Below are 20,702 nucleotides of genomic sequence, written 5' to 3' on the forward strand. Positions count from 1 at the left end.
CTGATTGACCATTCTTTTCATGATTTCGAACCAGCTGTCTCTGTGAATAAGCAACTTCCCTCCTCCTTGCAGTCATGTAATACGGTAGTTGAGATGAACTTTTCTTTCCCTTTGGACACTTCCGCAAGCACTGCGGCCGTCCCAGCAAGAAAAACATTGATGCGCAGAGTATACTCTGCTTCCGATGAAACACCTTCCGCTTTGTTGGGGACTGTCACCCCTTACAATGACACTAATGGCGTCAGTCCAGCAACTGACCCGATGACTCCCACTTGTGAAACACTTTGCGATATCACAGACCGATATCCTCGTCTCAGTTCGCAGGTAATGAAGAGGTTGCCACACGCGGACGCGGTGGTGACTGACATGCCTCGACAGCCACTGAGCGTTTTGAAGCACAAACACCAGGAGATTTGGTTGAAAGGTTACAGCCACTCTCATAAAAACGCGGCCGCTGACAACTCGTACATAGGGTCCGACCTTTTCATTTGCGCATCGGACACCAACACCACCCGCTGGTGGGGGGGTCCCGAGGCACAAAGGGGGGGAATAGTAGCCCAGACCCATGATGAGCCTCATCGAGGCCGGTGGGGGGGTTAAGACTATGGACAACACCGTACGAGGCCGCCAGAGCATAAATCAAATCTAGTTGTAAACTCTCCTATGAGAACAGTGAGGAGCAGACAGGCCCCTAGATGGGGATTATTTTAGAAGACATCTAAGATAGTACTGAGGTGTACCACACTGGTCGTAAAGGAAGTCCAGTGGACTTGTCCACCTCCAAAACAAATGGCAACAATAATCATTCTTTGCCATGCGTAGGTTCAACTACAATACAACTAGTAAAATGCTCCAATCATGTGTTCCGGTAGATAATATTTCAGAATAAATCGGTAGGATAACTGGTCCCCTTGAGTACCAGTACCAATACTAGCAACAGTCAGTCCAGCTACAATCAGTAAGAAGGTTAGAGACTTAACCAATCAAATTACCATTGACAACAGCGACATAGGAGTCACTCAGAGTGCAACACGTGGAGGGGAATCTCCAGTGCACACTTCCAATGGTTAACACACATGTCACTAATAAATAGGACCCTCCATTCAGGAGTAAAATTATTAGAAGTCATGAACCATGATCACACCACGTATGACTGGTCCAATACTTAAAGAGTACTTCCGTCGTGAGGTTAGCTCCTCCGTGGATAACATAGCTATGAAATAGACTTCATACCTATCGCCACTACAATAGTGGAAGACAGTGACTTGTAGAAAAACTACTACAGACTCCCTTGACACCAATTCTGACTGACCTCCAGGCATTGACCTGAAAATGACCTGACTACACCAGACTCATTCTGAACAAGTTGTAATCTGCCCGGATACTTGGTTTTCTTCCCTTGACATGCGCGCTTGTGTAAGCATAAACGCACATGCACAACGGAACATCCAATTAGGATTTATGCTAGGACCACTTAAGGGCCCAAGCAATATACCAGCCTTAGTAAAGTTGAACATTTACTTCTAGGCCTTTGACTCTACAGCACTCACCAGTTTTCTTCCCAGAAGTCCGTATGTCATACCTGTAGACTGCCCAAAACTAGTGCATTACAGCTGTAGACTTATCATATAGTTATCAACTTAGGATAGCGCCTAAGCAACACACCAAGTAGGAAAACCCTAGATCTGGCATTAGAGACAATGCCATGATAATCATTTTGCCAGAACATTGGACGTATATAGAATACAGTCCAATTAGATGATTTTTTTTGTGTGAGAACTATATTTTGTATATTTTTGTTTTGTTTATGCTTTCATTCCTTTTCGGTTCAGTTCCTTTGACACTTAGGAAGTGATAGAGCCATAAACAAAGTCCCCATACAACCATCACTTAGTGCCACAACGCCGCTCATTGGGGAATGAATGTAATTATATATATTTCATGAGTGTGTGTGCGTTGTTAACATCTGCCTAAGTTACTGCCCAGATCTTCCAGTCTGGAAGACGGGTCCGGAACGGCGACCCCAAATCCGGACACCCACAGCCTATCCTTGTGGTGGCATGCCCGCTGTCAGAGAGACTACCAAGGTAAACCACCAGAGGGGGGGACCGCAACGGCGATCACCAACCAGGACATCCCCTGGCCCTTCCTGGGGTACTTTACAGCTTCCAGGGAACCTACCAAGGTACACCAATTGAGGAGACCGCAACGGCGATCACCAACCGGACATCAACTGCCCATCCTTGTGGTGGACGGCTCCGCTTTCAGAGAGCCTACCAAGTTCAACCACCAGAGAGGACTGCAACGATGATCTACCAATGGGACATCACGTGGTCATGATTTTATGTTGATTTGTAACTTGCAGGATAAACAAGATCCAAACCACCAGGGGGGGTATGTCATGACGTTGGCCTCTTTTGGTACAGGGAGGACAGTTGACCCCTCCCTTTTGCACCACCACCCAACCTACCACCCCCCCCAATCCACCCTGTGTGTAAAGGGTTGTAAAAACTCTAAAATTCCAGGAGAGTCTCTGGCCACATGGCCCATAGAGAGACACAGGAAATTCTTCCAACTCATAGAATTGGAGAGCCAAGCGACATTTTGTGTTCTGGAGAAGGTATGGAAGATTGGTGAATAATCCAGCTACGAACTGATCCGCTTGGTACAATTTTGTGATACTCAGAAGAGACAATATAGCCATATTACCATAAAACTGTTTATATAATAGCATCATAATGGTTGTATAGAATGTATTAATAAGGATAAAGCTTTTGTAAGACATTGAGATGCTATGTACTGATGTAATGTGATAGAATTGTATTTCTGTAACCAAATCTAACTCAGTCATAGGCACGCCCCCAGGGACCCATACAGGACCAGGCGTCATTTGACAAGCCTGTTCTATGGGCACTATAAAACACCCCCTGATTTACATTTCTTCAGACCAGGCCTACACTCTATGGCCAGAGGTTTGACCATCCAAGTACTCTACTGAAAGTGAACTATACCACATGGTTAACTTTTAGACTATTGAGAACGACAGAATAAGAACAAGTCTTTGATATTAATTATTAGTCTGCAGCTAAGTAAATTATATCATCGAACGCGAAGACCAACGAAACAACCATTCTATGACGACATTAATGAATGTCGCTCTGAAAGATCCATTCTAACCGAGAGAGAGAGAGAGAGAGAGAGAGAGAACGAGGACAAAACTCCCCAACAGAACAGAACTCTCGAACAAGGATCACGACGACACATGAGCGTAAATATATATTGATTGCAATTGTTCCCGAATGAGTGAGCCTTCAATTGTCAATTGTTAATATTAATGAACTCTGTGTAACTTCTCAGCAGACCGTTTATGACCCATTGTTCAACAGGCCGACCTGCCTGTTTAGCCCACAAGGGCACATTCCTCTACCAATCCTTTGTGACGATAATTACTGTTTGTATGTTTTTCTGTTAATTACTTAGTGTAGTAAATAAATGATTTTAAGACAATTGATGTATGGATGATTTTAGTAAAGACTGGGTTCGTGCAGATACAACAATTTACGACGTTTGGAATGAGACTGGACTAGAGGTAAAATACACCATTTAAACCAGAAGATAATCGGCCTATACTATAATAGAATATAATATTATAGTACAGGAATGTTATATTAGGAAAATTATAGCTTTGTAATCTGAATATTCTCCTTGGTGCCCCGATCTCCTAGTTAATTACAATTAAACGATTAATCAGTTTAATCGCGTGATAATAATTACAGGGAGCTAATTGATAAACATATCTTCAGTGTAATGGTACCCCAAAGACACGACACATGCTAATGTAAAAAGCTGGTTTTTGATATAAATATGAACTTGATTGAACAAAACATGCATGTATTGTATAACATAATGTCCTAGGGTTGTCATCTGATGAAGACCATCAAAGGTTAGTGCTACATTTAGCTGTGGTTTGGGTTTATGTGACATTATATGCTAGCTTGAAAAATGGGTGTCTGATTATTTCTGGCTGGGTACTCTGCTGACATAATCTACTGTTTTTCTTTCGTTGTAAAGCCTTTTTGAAATCGGACAGTGTGGTTAGATTAACGAGAGTCTTATCTTTAATTAAAATGGTGTACAATAGTCATATTTTTGAAAAATTGAAGGTTTTGCATTTCTAAGGTATTTGAATAACACGCCACGGGATTACACTGGCTGTTGACTAGGTGGGACGCAAGCGTCCCACCTAGCCCATAGAGGTTAACATGGGATATAATAGTTATATGTTTGAGAAATTTTAATTATGAGATTTTTGTCGTTTTCAATTTGGCGCCCTGCTATTTCACTGGCTGTTGAATAGTGTGTCCCGCAGGTGGGACAGTCACGTCCCACATACCCATTAAACTCAGTTTTTCACAATTCTTGACATTTAATCCTGGTAAAAATTCCCTGTCTTAGGTCAGTTGGGGTCACCACTTTATTTTTAGAAGGTGATATGTCAGAACAATAGTAGAGAGAAGGATTTATTTCAGCTTGTATTTCTTCCATCACATTCCCAGTGGGTCAGAAGTTCACATACACTCAATTAGTATTTGGTAGCTTTGCCTTTAAATTGTTTAACTTGGGTCAAACGTTTCGGGTAGCCTTCCGCAAGCACAATAAATTGGGTGAATTTTGGCCCATTCCTCCTGACAGAGCTGGTGTAACAGAGTCAGGTTTGTAGGCCTCCTTGCTTGCACACGCTTTTTCAGTTCTGCCCACAAATTTTCTATAGGATTGAGGTCAGGACTTTGATGGCCACTCCAATACCTTGACTTTGTTGTCTTTAAGCCATTTTGCCACAACTTTAGAAGTATGCTTGGGGTCATTGTCCATTTGGAAGACCCATTTGCGACCAAGCTTTAACTTCCTGACTGATGTCTTGAGATGTTGCTTCAATATATCCACATAATTCTTCTCCCTCATGATGCCATCTATTTTGTGAAGTGCACCAGTCCCTCCTGCAGCAAAGCACCCCCACAACATGATGCTGCCACCCCCGTGCTTCACGGTTGGGATGGTGTTCTTCAGCTTGCAAGGCTCCCACTTTTTCCTCCAAACATAACGATGGTCATTATGGCCAAACGGTTCTATTTTTGTTTCATCAGACTAGAGGACATTTATCCAAAAAGTACGATCTTTGTCCCCATGTGCAGTTGCAAACCGTAGTCTGGCTTTTTTATGACGATTTTGGAGCAGTGGCATCTTCCTTGCTGAGCTGCCTTTTAGGTTATGTCGATATAGGACTCATTTTAATGTGGATATAGATACTTTCGTACTTGTTTCCTCCAGCATCTTCACAAGGTCCTTTGCTGTTGTTTTGGGAATGATTTGCACTTTTCGCACCAAAGTACGTTCATCTCTAGGAGACAGAACGCGTCTTCTTCCTAAGCGGGATGACGGCTGTGTGGTCCCATGGTGTTTATACTTGCGTACTATTGTTTGTACAGATGAATATGGTACCTTCAGGCGTTTGGAACCAGACTTGTGGAGGTCTACAATTTTTCTTCCGGGGTCTTGGCTGTTTTCTTTAGATTTTCCCATGATGTCAAGCAAAGAGGCACTGAGTTTGAAGGTAGACCTTTAAATACATCCACAGGTACACCTCCAATTGACTGAAATGATGTCAATTAGCCTGTCAGAAGCTTCTAAAGCCATGACATCATTTTCTGGAATTTTCCAAGCTGTTTAAAGGCACAGTCAACTTAGTGTATGTAAACTTCTGACCCACTGGAATTGTGATACAGTGAATTATAAGTGAAATAATCTGTCTGTAAACAATTGTTGGAAAAAAAGGATTTGAGTCTTGCTCAAAGTAGATGTCCTAACCGATTGCCAAAAGTATAGTTTGTTAACAAGAAATTTGTGGAGTGGTTGAAAAACGAGTTTTAATGACTCCAACCTAAGTGTATGTAAACGTCCGACTTCCAACTGTACATATTACCTCGACTAACCTGTACCCCCTCACATTGACTCAGTACCGGTACCCCCTGTATATAGCCTCGGTATTGTTATTTTATTGTGTTACTTTTTATATTTCTTTTACTTGAGTTTATTTAGTAAATATTTTCTTAACTTAATTCTTGAACTGCATTATTGGTTAAGGGCTTGTAAGTAAGCATTTCTAAGACAGCCAGAGCCAGCCATGCTCTGTAACCTGTTGTATTCGGCACATGTGACAAATAAAATTTGATTTGATTAAAACAGACTTAGCAACTAGAGAGATCAGTACTTTACTAGCTAAAATAAATAACATAGCGGGGGTCAAAAGGGTTAGACTAATAACACTCCAACAGCTTCCATTTAACACATCTGATTCTCACCCACTGAATTACAGTTCACAACTCCAAGCTACTGTATAGCAGATTACTTTACTGATAAGTAGAGGTGACTAAATCCGTTCAATTCACTCTGAGCAAAATTCACATTTTATGGTGTCTGGCTGTGTTTTTCATACTCAAACATACATTTTAAGATTCTGCTTTGCCTTTTGTAACACAGTTAACAGTGGTGTAAAGTACTTAAGTAAGAATACTTTAAATAACTACTTAAGTAGTTTTTGGGGTATCTGTACTTGACTATTTATATTTTTGACAACTTTTACTTTTACTTCACTACATTCCTAAAGAAAATTATGTACTTTTTACTCCATTCATTTTCCCTGAAATCCAAAAGTACTCGTTATATTTTGAATGCTTTGCAAGACAGAAAATGGTCCAATTCGCACACTTATCAAGAGAACATCCCTGGTCATCCCTACTGCTTCTGATCTGGTGGACTCACTAAACACAAATACTTTGTTTGTAAATTATGTCCGAGGGTTGGAGTGTGACCCTGGCTATCTGTGCATTCAAAAAATGTAATAATAATTGTGCTGTCTGGTTTGCTTAATATAAGGAATTTTAAATAATTCATACTTTTACTTTTGATACTTAAGTATATTTTAGCAACTACATTTAATTTTGATACTTACAGTAAGTATATTTAAAATCAAATACTTTGACTTTTACTCAAGTAGTTTTTTACTGGGTGACTTTCACTTTTACTTGAGTCATTTTCTATTAAGGTATCTTTACTTTTACTCAAGTATAATAATTGAGTACTTTTTCCACCACTGACAGTTACAGTATACCTTATACAATACAAAGTCACAGCATCCTTAATGGGAAAGGCCTCCTTTTATGGTGGCCTATATTTATTTAGCCCTAACAACCCCCAGTCTGCCCTGGATTCTGGGCTGGGATCTGGAATTAATAGGGGGTCCCAGGACAGAGCATGTCTGCTCCCTGAGCTGTGTGTCTGCCTGGCCCTCTCGTGTAATGGAGACTAGGAAGAAGCCATCCTGGGGGACAGGCTGCCTCTGGTACCAATCAGTGGAGCTGTGAAGCCTCCCATTGATGTCCTGTCCATGTAAGAGTAGACTCCAGCCCTATGGGTCTCCAAAAGGGGCCTTGGTGGACTGAACAGGCAGGCCAGGAATAAGGTTTCAAAATACCCAATCTAAGACAGCCAGAGCCAGCCATGCTCTCACAAACATAGCCTAAACCATCAGCCTGGTGCCTGTTGAGAGACATTATGGCACACCAGCTTGGCCCCTTGATGAAATCTAACCTGGCTCGCAGTTGAGATTTCCACTGTTTGATAATAGTGGGAGGATTAGTGAAACCCACTCAATGATATCACAAGCATAGAATAGGTGATGCCAGATCTTGTTGGAATCAGCATGTCGTTTCTCTCAGCCTGTTCAGACAAGACCCATGGAAAACACACCATTACCAGGGTGACAATACCTGACCAAACAAAGCCCTTTCACTGGAGACATGCTAAACCCAAGATGTGTGTATGAGAACTAGTTGAAATAATACGAAGGAAACAGTTTAGGCTTTATAACACATTCATCCATTTATTGAAACAATATACTGTGCAATTCGAGATAATTTGAACAAGATAGCTGACCTGGTTGGTGTGTCACTGTATTTGTGTAATAATTCAGTATTTATACCACAGCAATGACCTCCCTTTCTCTCTCCCCATCCCTCCCTGTCTCTCATATCCCTCTGCCTCCTAAGCCTAAGGTGTGTGTGAGTGAGAGCCCTTCCCAGACTGATGGAGCTCCCTGCAGTGGTGCTGCTGTTCCTGATGTATGGTCTGGTGTCTGGAGCCCAGCAGCCCCAGGGCCAGGGGAACCGCCAGGAGAGCAACCCCCAGGCCAGGAGCCAGGGCAGAGCCCCGTCCCAGGAGTTTGAGAGCAGTGAGGATGGCCTGGAGAGAGAGTTCCTGTATTCTGGGCGGAGGAGCAGACGGGCCCTCCCCGACTCCCAGCAGCCTGACGGGTGTTCATACACTTTTATCGTTCCCCAGCAGAAGGTGACAGGGGCCATCTGTGTAAACCGCAAGGAGCCGGACGCAGTGCTGGAGAACCGCGTCAACAAGCAGGAGCTGGAGCTGCTGAACGGGGAGCTGCAGAAGCAGAAGAGGCAGATTGAGACGCTGCAGCAGCTAGTGGAGGTGGACGGAGGCATCGTCAACGAGGTCAAGCTGCTGAGGAAGGAGAGCAGGAACATGAACTCCAGGGTGACCCAGCTCTACATGCAGCTGCTTCACGAGATCATCAGGAAGAGGGACAACTCCCTGGAGCTGTCCCAGATGGAGAACCGCATCCTCAACCAGACCTCGGAGATGCAGCAGCTCACTAACCGCTACAAGGACCTGGAGCACAAATACCAGCACCTGGCCTCTCTGGCCAACAACCAGTCAGTCCTCATCGCCCTGCTGGAGGAGCAGTGCCAGGGTCGGCCGGTCAGCCCCCCTCGCCCAGTCCCTGTACCCCAGCCCAGGCCTCAGCCCCCACCAGCACCATCACCACCCATCAACAAGCCCTACCAACCTCCCACCTACCCACGCCTCACCAACCAGATAACCAATGAGATTCAGAGTGACCAGAAGTCTGTGCTGCCTGTCCTTCCTACCATGCCCAGTGGCACTGGCAGCCCTTCTACCACCAACAAACCCTCTGGTGAGTCACTCTGTTTCATTGAGCAGCCTGCATGCTTATAGTCACCTATTGAAATGAATATTCCTTGATACAGATCTGGTCTGAAGTTACATTTACAGTGAGCTCGGGCGCAGCGCTTTACCATTCAGTCACTTGAATTGTAAATAAGAATATATTTGTAAACACTTCTACATTCACCTGGATGCTACTATGATTACGGATAGTCCTGAATGAATCGTGAATAATGATGAGTGTAACTTTCTCACTCATCATTATTCACAATTCATTCAGGATTATCCGTAATCATAGTAGCATCCAGATGAATGTAGAAGTGTTTAAAAATATATTATATTCTTACTTAGAATAAAAGTGACTCCAAAATGGCAATACATTATTTACCATTCATTTCCATTGGGCACAAAATAATCTGAAACACAACCAAAACAAACAGCAAAGGCATCCAACAAATTTGGAGAGTCACAAGCTTGATGTAGTCATTGCGTGCTAGGAAAACGGGACCAAATACTTAACTTTTTACTACTTAATACACATATAAGTGAATTACTTTTGGAGCTCACTGTATATAAGGAATCAAGCTGAAAAAGAGAAGCTGGCCTGTTCTATGAACCATCCCCAGACTAATGTCAGACAGTCTGAAACAGAGGGTTGTGTGTGAGACTAGTTTGGTCTTTCTAAATCATTCATCACCAGACAACAGCAGCTATCTATTCTTTATCCATTCTTCTCACTATTGTCTATAGGAATAATAAGTCTCAAACATTCCCTGAGAAAAGGCCTCTAGGGAAGAACAGAGATGATGTTGTTTAAAAGCCATTGCGATGCATATCATCTAATGGGCTTGATACTACAGTCAGCTGATGACAATCCGCAAAGCATCTTAAAACACATATTTTGTATACTCATGGATGGTTGGACTGGAGCCCTCTGGTATTGAGGCCACTGAAAGTGGAGCTGTCTGAAACCATCCTCATTGATTTAGTACATTTAGAAGCTTAAGTTACTGGATGATTACTTGGCAACTTAGTGAACTGTGTAGTTGACTGAATACAACAGAGATGTGGATGAGGCTGACTGTCACGCTCGTTAACTGTGTGTGTGGCGAGTTAACGATGGTCTTGAACTGATAATAGAAGTACATTAATCAGAGTGGTCTTCGAACAAAACATGCCTAATAGCTACAGTATATCATGCTCTTGTGATTTCTCCTCTTTTTCAAGTCTCATCCCTTTCACAAACCTTGCAGTATTTATTATCCAGCTCGTATTTAACTGTTAACAGTGAGGTGTTAGTTCGTATGCCTGTGCCAGTGACTATCGCTGTTGGATGGGAGTGCTGAGCCACAGGCAGACATGTGTCTCAGCAGAAACAGACACCAGATGAGGGGGAGTTTAGAGACAGGCTCTGTGTGGTCTCAACTCACCATGGGCTACAAGCCCACTGCCGAGCGGCCAATGCCAGCTTACACTGCATTTCATGGTCAATCTAACTCTGACCATGGTAAGAATAGTGTTCCAGTTATGAGGGGAAACCCCGCCACAGGCTAGCAGCAGGAATTGGCCAGAGGATGTATGGGACTCTAGGGAGAGCTCTCAGTCATCTCAAAGTGATTTGATTAGTATTTTCTTGTTAACAGATGCTTCCACTAGATACCATGTCATTTGAATGAAGTAGGTCACATTGGCTTACGCTATACAGTATTTCCCTCGACACTGTGTCACTGTGTGCTTTCCTGACTGATGTGTAGACACTGTGTTCTGTACTCCGCTAAATAGTTCACAAAATAGCTACCCGGACAATCTGCCTTGAACCTTTTTGCACTAACTATTTTTGACTCGATGTGCACACACTGGACTATACACAGACTCACACATACTTACACTGACACTTCAACACATACACACTCACTCACTCACTCACACATAACACGTACACACAGGCACACATTCGCCCACACACATACTTCTACACTTCCACACTCATCACATACGCTGCTGCTACTGTTTATTATCTATCCTATTGCCTAGTCACTTTACCTCTGCCTAAATGTACATACACTACATGACCATAAGTATGTGGACATCTGCTCGTCGAACATCTCATTCCAAAATAATGGGCATTAATATGGAATTGGTCCCCTCTTTGCTGCTATAACAGCCTCCACTCTTCTGGGTAGGCTTTCCACTAGATGTTGGAACATTGCTGCAGGGACTTGCTTCCATTCAGCCACAAGCATTAGTGAGGTCGGACACTGATGTTGGGCAATTAGGCCTGGCTCGCAGTCGGCATTCCAATTCATCACAAAGGTGTACGATGGGGTTAAGGTCAGGGCTCTGTGCAGGCCAGTCAAGTTCTTCCACACCGATCTCAACATTTCTGTATGGACATCGCTTTGTGCATGGGAGCATTGTCATGCTGAAACAGGAAAGGGCCTTCCCCAAACTGTTGCCACAAAGTTGAAAGCACAGAGTCATCTAGAACGTCATTGTATGCTGTAGCGTTAAGATTTCACTTCACTGGAACTAAGGTGCCTCGCCCGAACCATGAAAAACAGCATTTCCACTGCTCCAGAGTCCAAAAGTGGTGAGATTTACACCACTCCAGCCAACGCTTGGCATTGCGCATGGTGATCTTAGGCTTGTATGCGGCTGCTTGGCTATGGAAACCCATTTCATGAAGCTCCCGACAAAAACTTTTTGCGCTGACGTTGCTTCCAGAGGCAGTTTGGAACTCGGTAATGAGTGTTGCAACCGAGGACAGACGATTTTTACACTCTAATAGCTTCAACACGTCGAACCCACGCTACCTGATACCCTAGACCCACTCCAATTTGCTTACCGCCCCAATAGGTCCACAGACGACGCAATCGCCATCACACTGCACACTGCCCAGAGGAATACCTATGTAAGAATGCTGTTCATCGATTACACCTCAGCATTTAACGCCATAGTACCATCCAAACTCGTCATTAAGCTCGAGACCCTGGGTCTCGACCCCGCCCTGTGCAACTGGTTCCTGGACTTCCTGACGGGCCGCCCCCAAGTGGTGAGGGTAGGTAACAACATCTCCACCCCGCTGATCCTCAACACTGGGTCCCCACAAGGGTGCGTTCTCAGCCCTCTCCTGTACTCCCTGTTCACCCACGACTGCGTGGCCATGAAGGCCTCCAACTCAATCATCAAGTTTGCAGACGACACTACAGTGGTAGGCTTGATTACCAACAACGACGAGATGGCCTACAGGGAGGAGGTGAGGGCCCTCGGAGTGTGGTGTCAGGAAAATAACCTCACACTCAATGTCAACAAAACAAAGGAGATGATCGTGGACTTCAGGAAGCAGCAGAGGGAGCAGCCCCCTATCTACATTGACGGGACAGTAGTGGAGAGGGTGGAAAGTTTTAAGTTCCTCGGCATACACATCATGGACAAACTGAAATGGTCCACCCACACAGACAGCGTGGTGAAGAAGGCGCAGCAGCGCCTCTTCAACCTCAGGAGGCTGAAGAAATTCAGCTTGTCACCAAAAACACACAAACTTTTACAGATGCACAATCAAGAGCATCCTGTCGGGCTGTATCACCGCCTGGTACGGCAGCTGCTCCACCCATAACCGTAAGGCTCTCCAGAGGGTAGTGAGGTCTGCACAACGCATCACCGGGTGCAAACTACCTGCCCTCCAGGACACCTACACCACCCAATGTCACAGGAAGGCCAAAAAGATCATCAAGGACAACAGCCACCCGAGCCACTGCCTGTTCACCCCGCTATCATCCAGAAGGCGAGGTCAGTACAGGTGCATCAAAGCGGGGACCGAGAGACTGAAAATTAGCTTCTATCTCAAGGCCATCAGACTGTTAAACAGCCATCACTAACATTGAGTGGTTGCTGCCAACATACTGACTCAACTCTAGCCACTTTAATAATGGAAAGATTTATGTAATCAATTTATCACTAGCCACTTTATATAATGCTTACATACCCTACATTACTCATCTCATATGTATATACTGTACTCTATACCATCACTCATATATTTGTATGTACATATTCGTATTCATTCCTTTACACTTGTGTGTATAAGGTAGTTGTTGTGAAATTGTTAGGTTATATTACTTGTTAGATATTACTGCATGGTCGGAACTAGAAGCACAAGCATTTCGCTACACTCGCATTAACATCTGCTAACCATGTGTATGTGACAAATATATTTGATTTGAACACTCCGCAGTTCTGTTCTGTGAGCTTGCTTGTGTGGCCTACCACTTCGCGGCTGAGCCATTGTTGCTCCTAGACGTTTCCACTTCACAATAACAGCACTTACAGTTGACCGGGGCAGCTCTAGCAGGGCAGAAATTTGACGAACTGACTTGTTGGAAAGGTGGCATCCTTTGACGGTGTCACGTTGAAAGTCACTGAGTGCTTCAGTAAAGCCATTCTACTGCCGAGGTTTACCTATGGAGATTGCATGGCTGTGTGCTCAATTTCTACACCTGTCAGCAATGGGTGTGGCTGAAATATTATTTTATTTTTATTCTGCATTGTTGGGAAGGCCCTGTAAGTAAGCATTTCACTGTTAATCTACACCTGCTGTTTACGAAGCATGTGACAATTAAAATCTTATATTATTTGATTGATTTGAAGGGAGGCAAGCAATTTCCTGTCAGGGCCAACTGCAACTCACACCCCAAAGTTTATACAAACTCACCACACAAAAAGAGAGTTCTGTACAATGCAGAAAGGGAGAGAGAGAGAGGGAGAGAGAGAGAGAGAGGGTTGTGGTGAAAGAGAGAGAGAGAGAGAGAGAGAGAGAGAGAGAGAGAGAGAGAGAAAAGAAGGGGGAGGTTGAAAAGACAGAGGAAATGTGTGTTGTAATTTATTCCAGCCCCCAGGCTTGTATCAATCAAATGTTCTGCCACAGTGGCAGGGTTTATCAGTAGTGCTGTCCTTTGGCTTATGTCTGAACAACACAGATCTTTCTGGAGAGGAGGTGGCTGGCTAATGGATTACTTCTCACATGCCATTTTAGCAAAAGCTATTTTATAGAAGTGACTATAGCCGTTTTAGCCTATCAGTTTACAATGTGAACCTTTGTTCATATGACTCTGTGACACTGTGCAACACCTGGTTGACAGTCCTGCTTGGAATTAACTCCATGTTTTCCTCCTTTATATTCTGATACAGCCAGGCTGTCAGTGTGGTCGCTTTATGAAAGCCTGACATCTCCCTGTCTGGTCTTCCTCTCTCTCCATCACCCCTCTCTCACATGCTGCCTTTTCCTCATATTGCTCTCTCCCTACCCTGGCTGGATGTAGACCAGCCGCTTCTGCCTCTGTGTGGATACCTCTCTTCCTCCTGTTTCTGTACAAATGTCCATCGTGTTCTAAACAGGGTCATTTGGCGAATCATATCAGTGTAAACTCTTGAATAGGTTAACACTTTCACATCCAATTAAGAAGTGGAGTCAGAAGCCCTATAGAAGACTGTTTCCATGTATGCGTACTAGAGATCTTCTGAGGGGGAGAGTAATGGCTAACAGGCAATACGCCAATTCCTGTTTTTACAGATATGAACCAGAACACCAAGACAAACGAATAAACCAAACACAAGCAGAATTTAACATAAACTTCATTCCTCGTTAAATCATATACTGCAGAGCAATATAAAACACATCCTGCTTTGGTTTCTGTCAGGGCATCCATCTTAGCATTTGGGTCTGTTATACACTGAGTATACAAAACATTAAGAACACCTGCTCTTTCCATGACAGACTGACCAGGTGAAAGCTATGATTCCTTATTGATATCACTTGTTAAATCCACTTCAATCAGTGTAGATGAAGGGGAGGAAATAGGGTAAAGAAGGATTCCCCCCTACTTACACTCAACATCCTTTACCCAAACACCTTTATTTAATCACTCCCACCCTCACCCTCCAACCCCTACCAGAAGATATGTGTACTTCTCTGAGTGAGAAATGGCGCTTGCATCTAGCATATAGACAGCTGTATGTCACATTGTGTGGTTGTGAGTGGCATGTAGTGCCATTCTGTGTCCTGGTGAGCGGCTTCATTTCAAAGCCACACCACCCACGTAAACGCACAAGCATTTTGATGGAGGAGACCACTGTCTCAGCAGAGTTTCCATGGCTGATATCTGAGATTAGATTACCAGAGAATGGACAAACTAGAGCCCACTGCTAAGAGCACATGCTATATGAAAACCCTACAGTTCAGATGGAATGTCTCCGATCTGCATAACAGCGCAACAGCTGTCAGGGTCAGTATAGTACAGGATATGGTTTTACCTCTACCGGGGTAGGTCAAAAACTCCCACTGACAATAACAACATGGGAAACATGCATACTAAATGGATGAAATCAAGGAGAGGCACCTACAGGGAGTACTGTCTATAGTTTGTTCCATTTTGCTCAGAGGTTTACTATGATAGTTGCTGCATCCTAAGTGGGTTTAGGAAGACATCAAATATTAGATTTTTTAACTCTATTTCAATGAAAGATAATTTTCTTAAAGCCAAATCTCATTCATCACCAAGGGATCTTTAGAGTACCTGCTGATCCATCTGCTACTGTTGCATCATTCAGCAATCAGGTCTCCCTTTAGCCATATGCCAATGTTGCTCTTGGCTGCACTGCCTGCAACCATTTCACTTGTGAGAGCAGCAGCCAAAGTCAACGCCGGCCTTAAGCTGAGAGCTTTTCCTACTGAAAGACGCTAGTAGTAGCATTACAGATGTAGGATATTAATTTGAGCCACTTTGCTAGAGCAGGAAAATAATCCTTCAGCAAATGGAAATGTTACTTATTATGTGGATTATAATTAATGGACATTTTTGTAGATATTGATACATTTTTCGTAAGTGGAAATCAAGTCTGACATTTCAAAGTGGAAATTACAAACTTTAGAAGCCCTTTTAAAGCTCAAATACACTTAAAGTTTTTCCATTCCTGCAACAGGGTGATCAAATGAAGATCCTGCATCTGTAACAGTAGATCATGCTGTGGTCAATTAGGCTACACAGCCTCTGTCTCTAATACTGTGATAGTCACACAATAATACAGTTGTATTCATTATGAATATATGAAGACTAAAGAAGCGAGTGACTCATATTATAGAAAAATATATAATTTGGCAACCTCCATTGACTCCACCATGGTTTCTGTCTCCTGTCCTGTCCCATACAGGGCCATGGAAGGACTGCCTGCAGGCCCTGGAGGATGGCCACACGGCCAGTGGCATGTACCTAGTGAAGCCAGAGAACGCCAACAGACTGATGCAGGTGTGGTGTGACCAGAGACATGACCCTGGTGGCTGGACTGTCATCCAGAGGAGGCTGGACGGATCAGTCAACTTCTTCAGGAACTGGGAGACTTACAAGGTAGGTAAACAACTCCACACTACGGCCAACTAATTTAGTAAAGAGGGAGGCAGGTTCAATGTAGACTTGTGTCTGTATGTCGTGGCTGAGTGAAACAGGTGCCATGTCTGTTGTGTCTGACGTTATACAGATCTGTACTAATAAGGAAATGTAATTGTTGAGGTTTGAGGAGAATGGTCCCCTGCACTGCCTGCTCTGCTGTGGGTTCTGCACCTGTCAGTCACACCACTGGCATATGAATCATAACACCCGCCAACATGAGTTGGGTCTTTGTGAAATTAGTCCACATAGGACGCATACAGACTTAATGAGAAACGTGTAGACGAGAGGCTGCTATACTGGAAATAAATGCCACAATAAAAAAACAGCCCACTGTAAAATGATTCATGGTCCATAAAAATTATTTATATTTACGTCATGGCAATGGTTTATGATGAGGAAAAAGACATTGATGAATTCAGGCATTTACACAACTTTACACAGGCATTTATGAGGACAGCGTGAAATACTAAGGGATGACTATTGCCAGTGTTTTTCCTGAGCCAGTAAAAGGATCTAAAGCACTAGAAAAGGGTGAAGCAATTGAAGGGTGAACATCAGAGGGCAGACAATTTGCAAGGGTCTTGTTTAAATCTTTGCCAGAGAACTATCCAATACTTTACAATACACCTTAAAACAAATGGGAATGAAATGTGTACAATAGCCAGATCATCCCATGAAACAAAGCATCTACAATGTAATGTAAGCCATATTACATCCTATGACAGATAGCACAGAGCTGAAGCAGAACAGTCCAGACCAGCACACATCTTGTAACAAGCTCACAGATCTCCCACTCTTCTACACAGGCCATCAATACGTTTTTGATAAGATAGTGAAGAATTAACCACTGAATACCGGGCTGGATATGGTGTAGTTGGTTCATGGGCCATTTGCTGTTACTTTGAGTAGAGTAGAGCCTCTGATTTTTATTTAACTACAAACATATTTAAAAAAAGAGTAGAGCCTCTGAATTATCCCCCAGACCTCCAGATCAACTGCTTACAGCTGACGGGACTTGTGTAAAGCCCATCATGTTGACTGTGTTGTATGTATCTTTTCCCCTCATAGCAAGGCTTTGGAAACATAGATGGAGAGTATTGGCTGGGCCTGGAGAACATCTACTGGCTGACCAACCAGGGGAACTACAAGCTGCTGGTGACTCTGGAGGACTGGTCTGGTAGGAAGGTGTTTGCAGAGTACGCCAGCTTCAGGCTGGAGCCTGAGGCAGACTTCTACAAACTCAGGGTGGGCCGCTACCATGGCAACGCCGGAGACTCCCTCACCTGGCACAACGGCAAACAGTTCACTACGCTGGACAGAGACCATGATGTGTATACAGGTAATGTCAAGATCATACGGTTGCATACACTCTCCCTATAACAACAGAAATGTGAAATAAAAGCTTCAGTGTTCTGACAATTTGCCAAATTAACTGACATTTAACCTAGTGCATAGGCCGACAATAGATTTCGATTGAGATTCAACAATGATGTCTAACTAATATTTGCTTCAACCCAGGTAACTGTGCCCACTACCAGAAGGGAGGCTGGTGGTACAATGCATGTGCCCATTCTAACCTCAATGGAGTATGGTACAGAGGTGGACACTACCGCAGTCGCTACCAAGATGGAGTCTACTGGGCTGAATTCAGAGGAGGGGCCTACTCTCTGAAGAAAGTATCTATGATGATAAGACCGAACCCAAACACCTTTCATTAAGTATCCATGGCAAAACTATTTCCTTTCCACGAACTTAAATTCAAACAGCTCTTGAACTCTGATACAATGGAACCTCACACAACCAGATCAAGAGGACGATGACATAGAAAGTGCAATATCTAAGCCTTGGAGAAGCAATAAAGGAGAAGCAGGGTGCATCATGTTGCTTCAAAGTCCCTTAGTAAAAAAAAAAAAAAAAGTGTTTGGCCAGATACAATGCGTTTTCTAGTGAACAAATTAACAACAGCTTTTCAGCACGCTTATAGGGAAAAGCATTCAACATGTATGGCAGTTACACAAATGATTGATGATTGGCTGAGAGAAATTGATAATAAAAAGATTGTGGGAGCTGTTTTGTTAGACTTCAGTGCAGCTTTTGACATTATCGATCATCATCTGCTGCTGGAAAAACATACATCACCGTTCAAAAGTTTGGGGTCACTTAGAAATGTCCTTGTTTTCCATGAAAACATACATGAAATGAGTTGCAAAATGAATAGGAAATATAGTCAAGACGTTGACAAGGTTATAAATCATGATTTTTAATTCAAATAATAATTGTGTCAAAGAAACCTCAATTTGCAGCAATTACAGCCTTACAGACCTTTGGCATTCTAGTTGTCAATTTGATGAGGTAATCTGAAGAGATTTCACCCAATGCTTCCTGAAGCACCTCCCACAAGTTGGATTGGCTTGATGGGCACTTTTTACATACCATATGGTCAAGCTGCTCCCACAACAGCGCAATAGGGTTGAGATCTGTTGACAGTGCTGGCCACTCCATTATAGACAGAATACCAGCAGACCTCTTCTTCCCTAAATAGTTATTGCATGGTTTGGAGCTGTGCTTTGGGTTATTGTCCTGTTTTAGGAGGAAATTGGCTCTAATTAAGCACCGTCCACAGGGTATGGCGTTGCAAAATGGAGTGATAGCCTTCCTTCTTCATGATCCCTTTTACCCTGTACAAATCTCCCACTTTACCACCACCAAAGCACCCCCAGACCATCACATTGCCTCCACCATGATGACAGATGGCGTCAAGCACTCCTCCAGCATCTATTCATTTTTTCTGCGTCTCACGAATGTTCTTCCTTGTGATCCGAACACCTCAAACTTAGACTTGTCTGTCCATAACACTTTTTTCCAATCTTCCTCTGTCCAGTGTCTGTGTTCTTTTGCATCTAATTATTTTATTTTTATTGGCCAGTCTGAGATATGGCTTTTTCTTTGCAACTCTGCCTAGAAGGCCAGCATCCCGGAGTTGCCTCTTCACTGTTGACGTTGAGACTGGTGTTTTGAAGGAACTGTTTAATGAAGCTGCCAGCTGAGGACTTGTGAGGCATCTGTTTCTCAAACTAGATACTCTAATGTACTTGTCCTCTTGCTCAGTTGTGAACCGGGGCCTCCCACTCCTCTTTCTATTCTGGTTAGAGCCAGTTTTCACTGTTCTGTGAAGGGAATAGTACACAGCGTTGTACAAGATCTTCAGTTTCTTGGCAATTTCTCACATGGAACAGCCTTAATTTCTCACAACAATAGACTGATGTCTTTCAGAAGAAAGTTCTTTGTTTTTGGCCATTTTGAGCCTGTACTCAAACCCACAAATGCTGAAGCTCCAGATACTCAACTAGTCTAAAGAATGCCAGTTTTATTGCTTCTTTAATCACAACAGTTTTCAGCTGTTTTCTAATGATCAATTAGACTTTTAAAATGATAAACCTGGATTAGCTAACACAACGTGTCATTGGAACAGAGGAGTGATGGTTGCTGATAATGAGCCTCTGTACACCGATGTAGATATTCCATAAAAAATCTGTCGTTTCCAGTTACAATAGTCATTTACAACATTAACAATGTCTACACTGTATTTCTGATCAATAATTTGATGTTATTTTAATGGACCAAAATGTGCTTTTCTTTCAAAAACAAGGACATTTCTAAGTGACCCCAAACTTTTGAACGGTAGTGTACGTGTTATGGCTTTACATCCCCTGGTATATTGTGGATCAAGAGTTACCTGCCTAACAGAACACAGAGGGTGTTCTTTAATGGAAACTTCTCCAACATAATCCAGGTATAGTCAGGCATTCCCCAGGGCAGCTATCTAGGCCCCTTACTTTTTTCAATCTTTACTAATTACCTGCCACTGGCTCCTAGTAAAGCCTGTGTTTCAATGTATGCTGATGACTCAACACTATACACTTCAACTACTACAGCAAGTGAAATAACTTAAAGAGCTGCAGTCAGTTTCAGAATGGGTGGCAAGAAATAAGTTAGTCCTGAATATTTCAAAAACTAAAAGCATTGTATTTGGGACAAATCATTCACTGTACACTAAGACTCAACTAAATATTGTAATGAATAATGTGCAAATTAAGCAAGTTGAGGAGACTAAACTGCTTGGAGTGATCCTGGATTGTAAACTATCATGGTCAAAACATATTGATGCAACAGTAGCTAAGATGGGGTGAAGTCTGTCCATAATAAAATGCTGTTCTG

The 20,702-nt window shown here is 43.1% G+C and overlaps 1 protein-coding gene across 1 annotated transcript in view; it reads left to right on the top strand.

Moving 5' to 3' along the window:
* The window catches only part of LOC106579898 (angiopoietin-related protein 2), a 37,131-nt gene extending 18,453 nt beyond the window's left edge, over positions 1–18,678 (top strand). Inside the window, exons 2-5 of the mRNA XM_014160250.2 lie at positions 8,106–9,052; positions 16,249–16,442; positions 17,553–17,823; positions 18,003–18,678. Of these exons, the coding sequence (XP_014015725.1) occupies positions 8,143–9,052; positions 16,249–16,442; positions 17,553–17,823; positions 18,003–18,202 (1,575 nt within the window). The 5' untranslated portion in view covers positions 8,106–8,142 and the 3' untranslated portion in view covers positions 18,203–18,678. The remainder of the gene's footprint in view (positions 1–8,105; positions 9,053–16,248; positions 16,443–17,552; positions 17,824–18,002) is intronic.
* The last annotated feature ends 2,024 nt before the right edge of the window (positions 18,679–20,702 follow it).

This window comes from Salmo salar, chromosome ssa20 (genome assembly GCF_905237065.1).
Source record: "Salmo salar chromosome ssa20, Ssal_v3.1, whole genome shotgun sequence".
NCBI classification, from domain to species: Eukaryota; Metazoa; Chordata; class Actinopteri; order Salmoniformes; family Salmonidae; genus Salmo; species Salmo salar.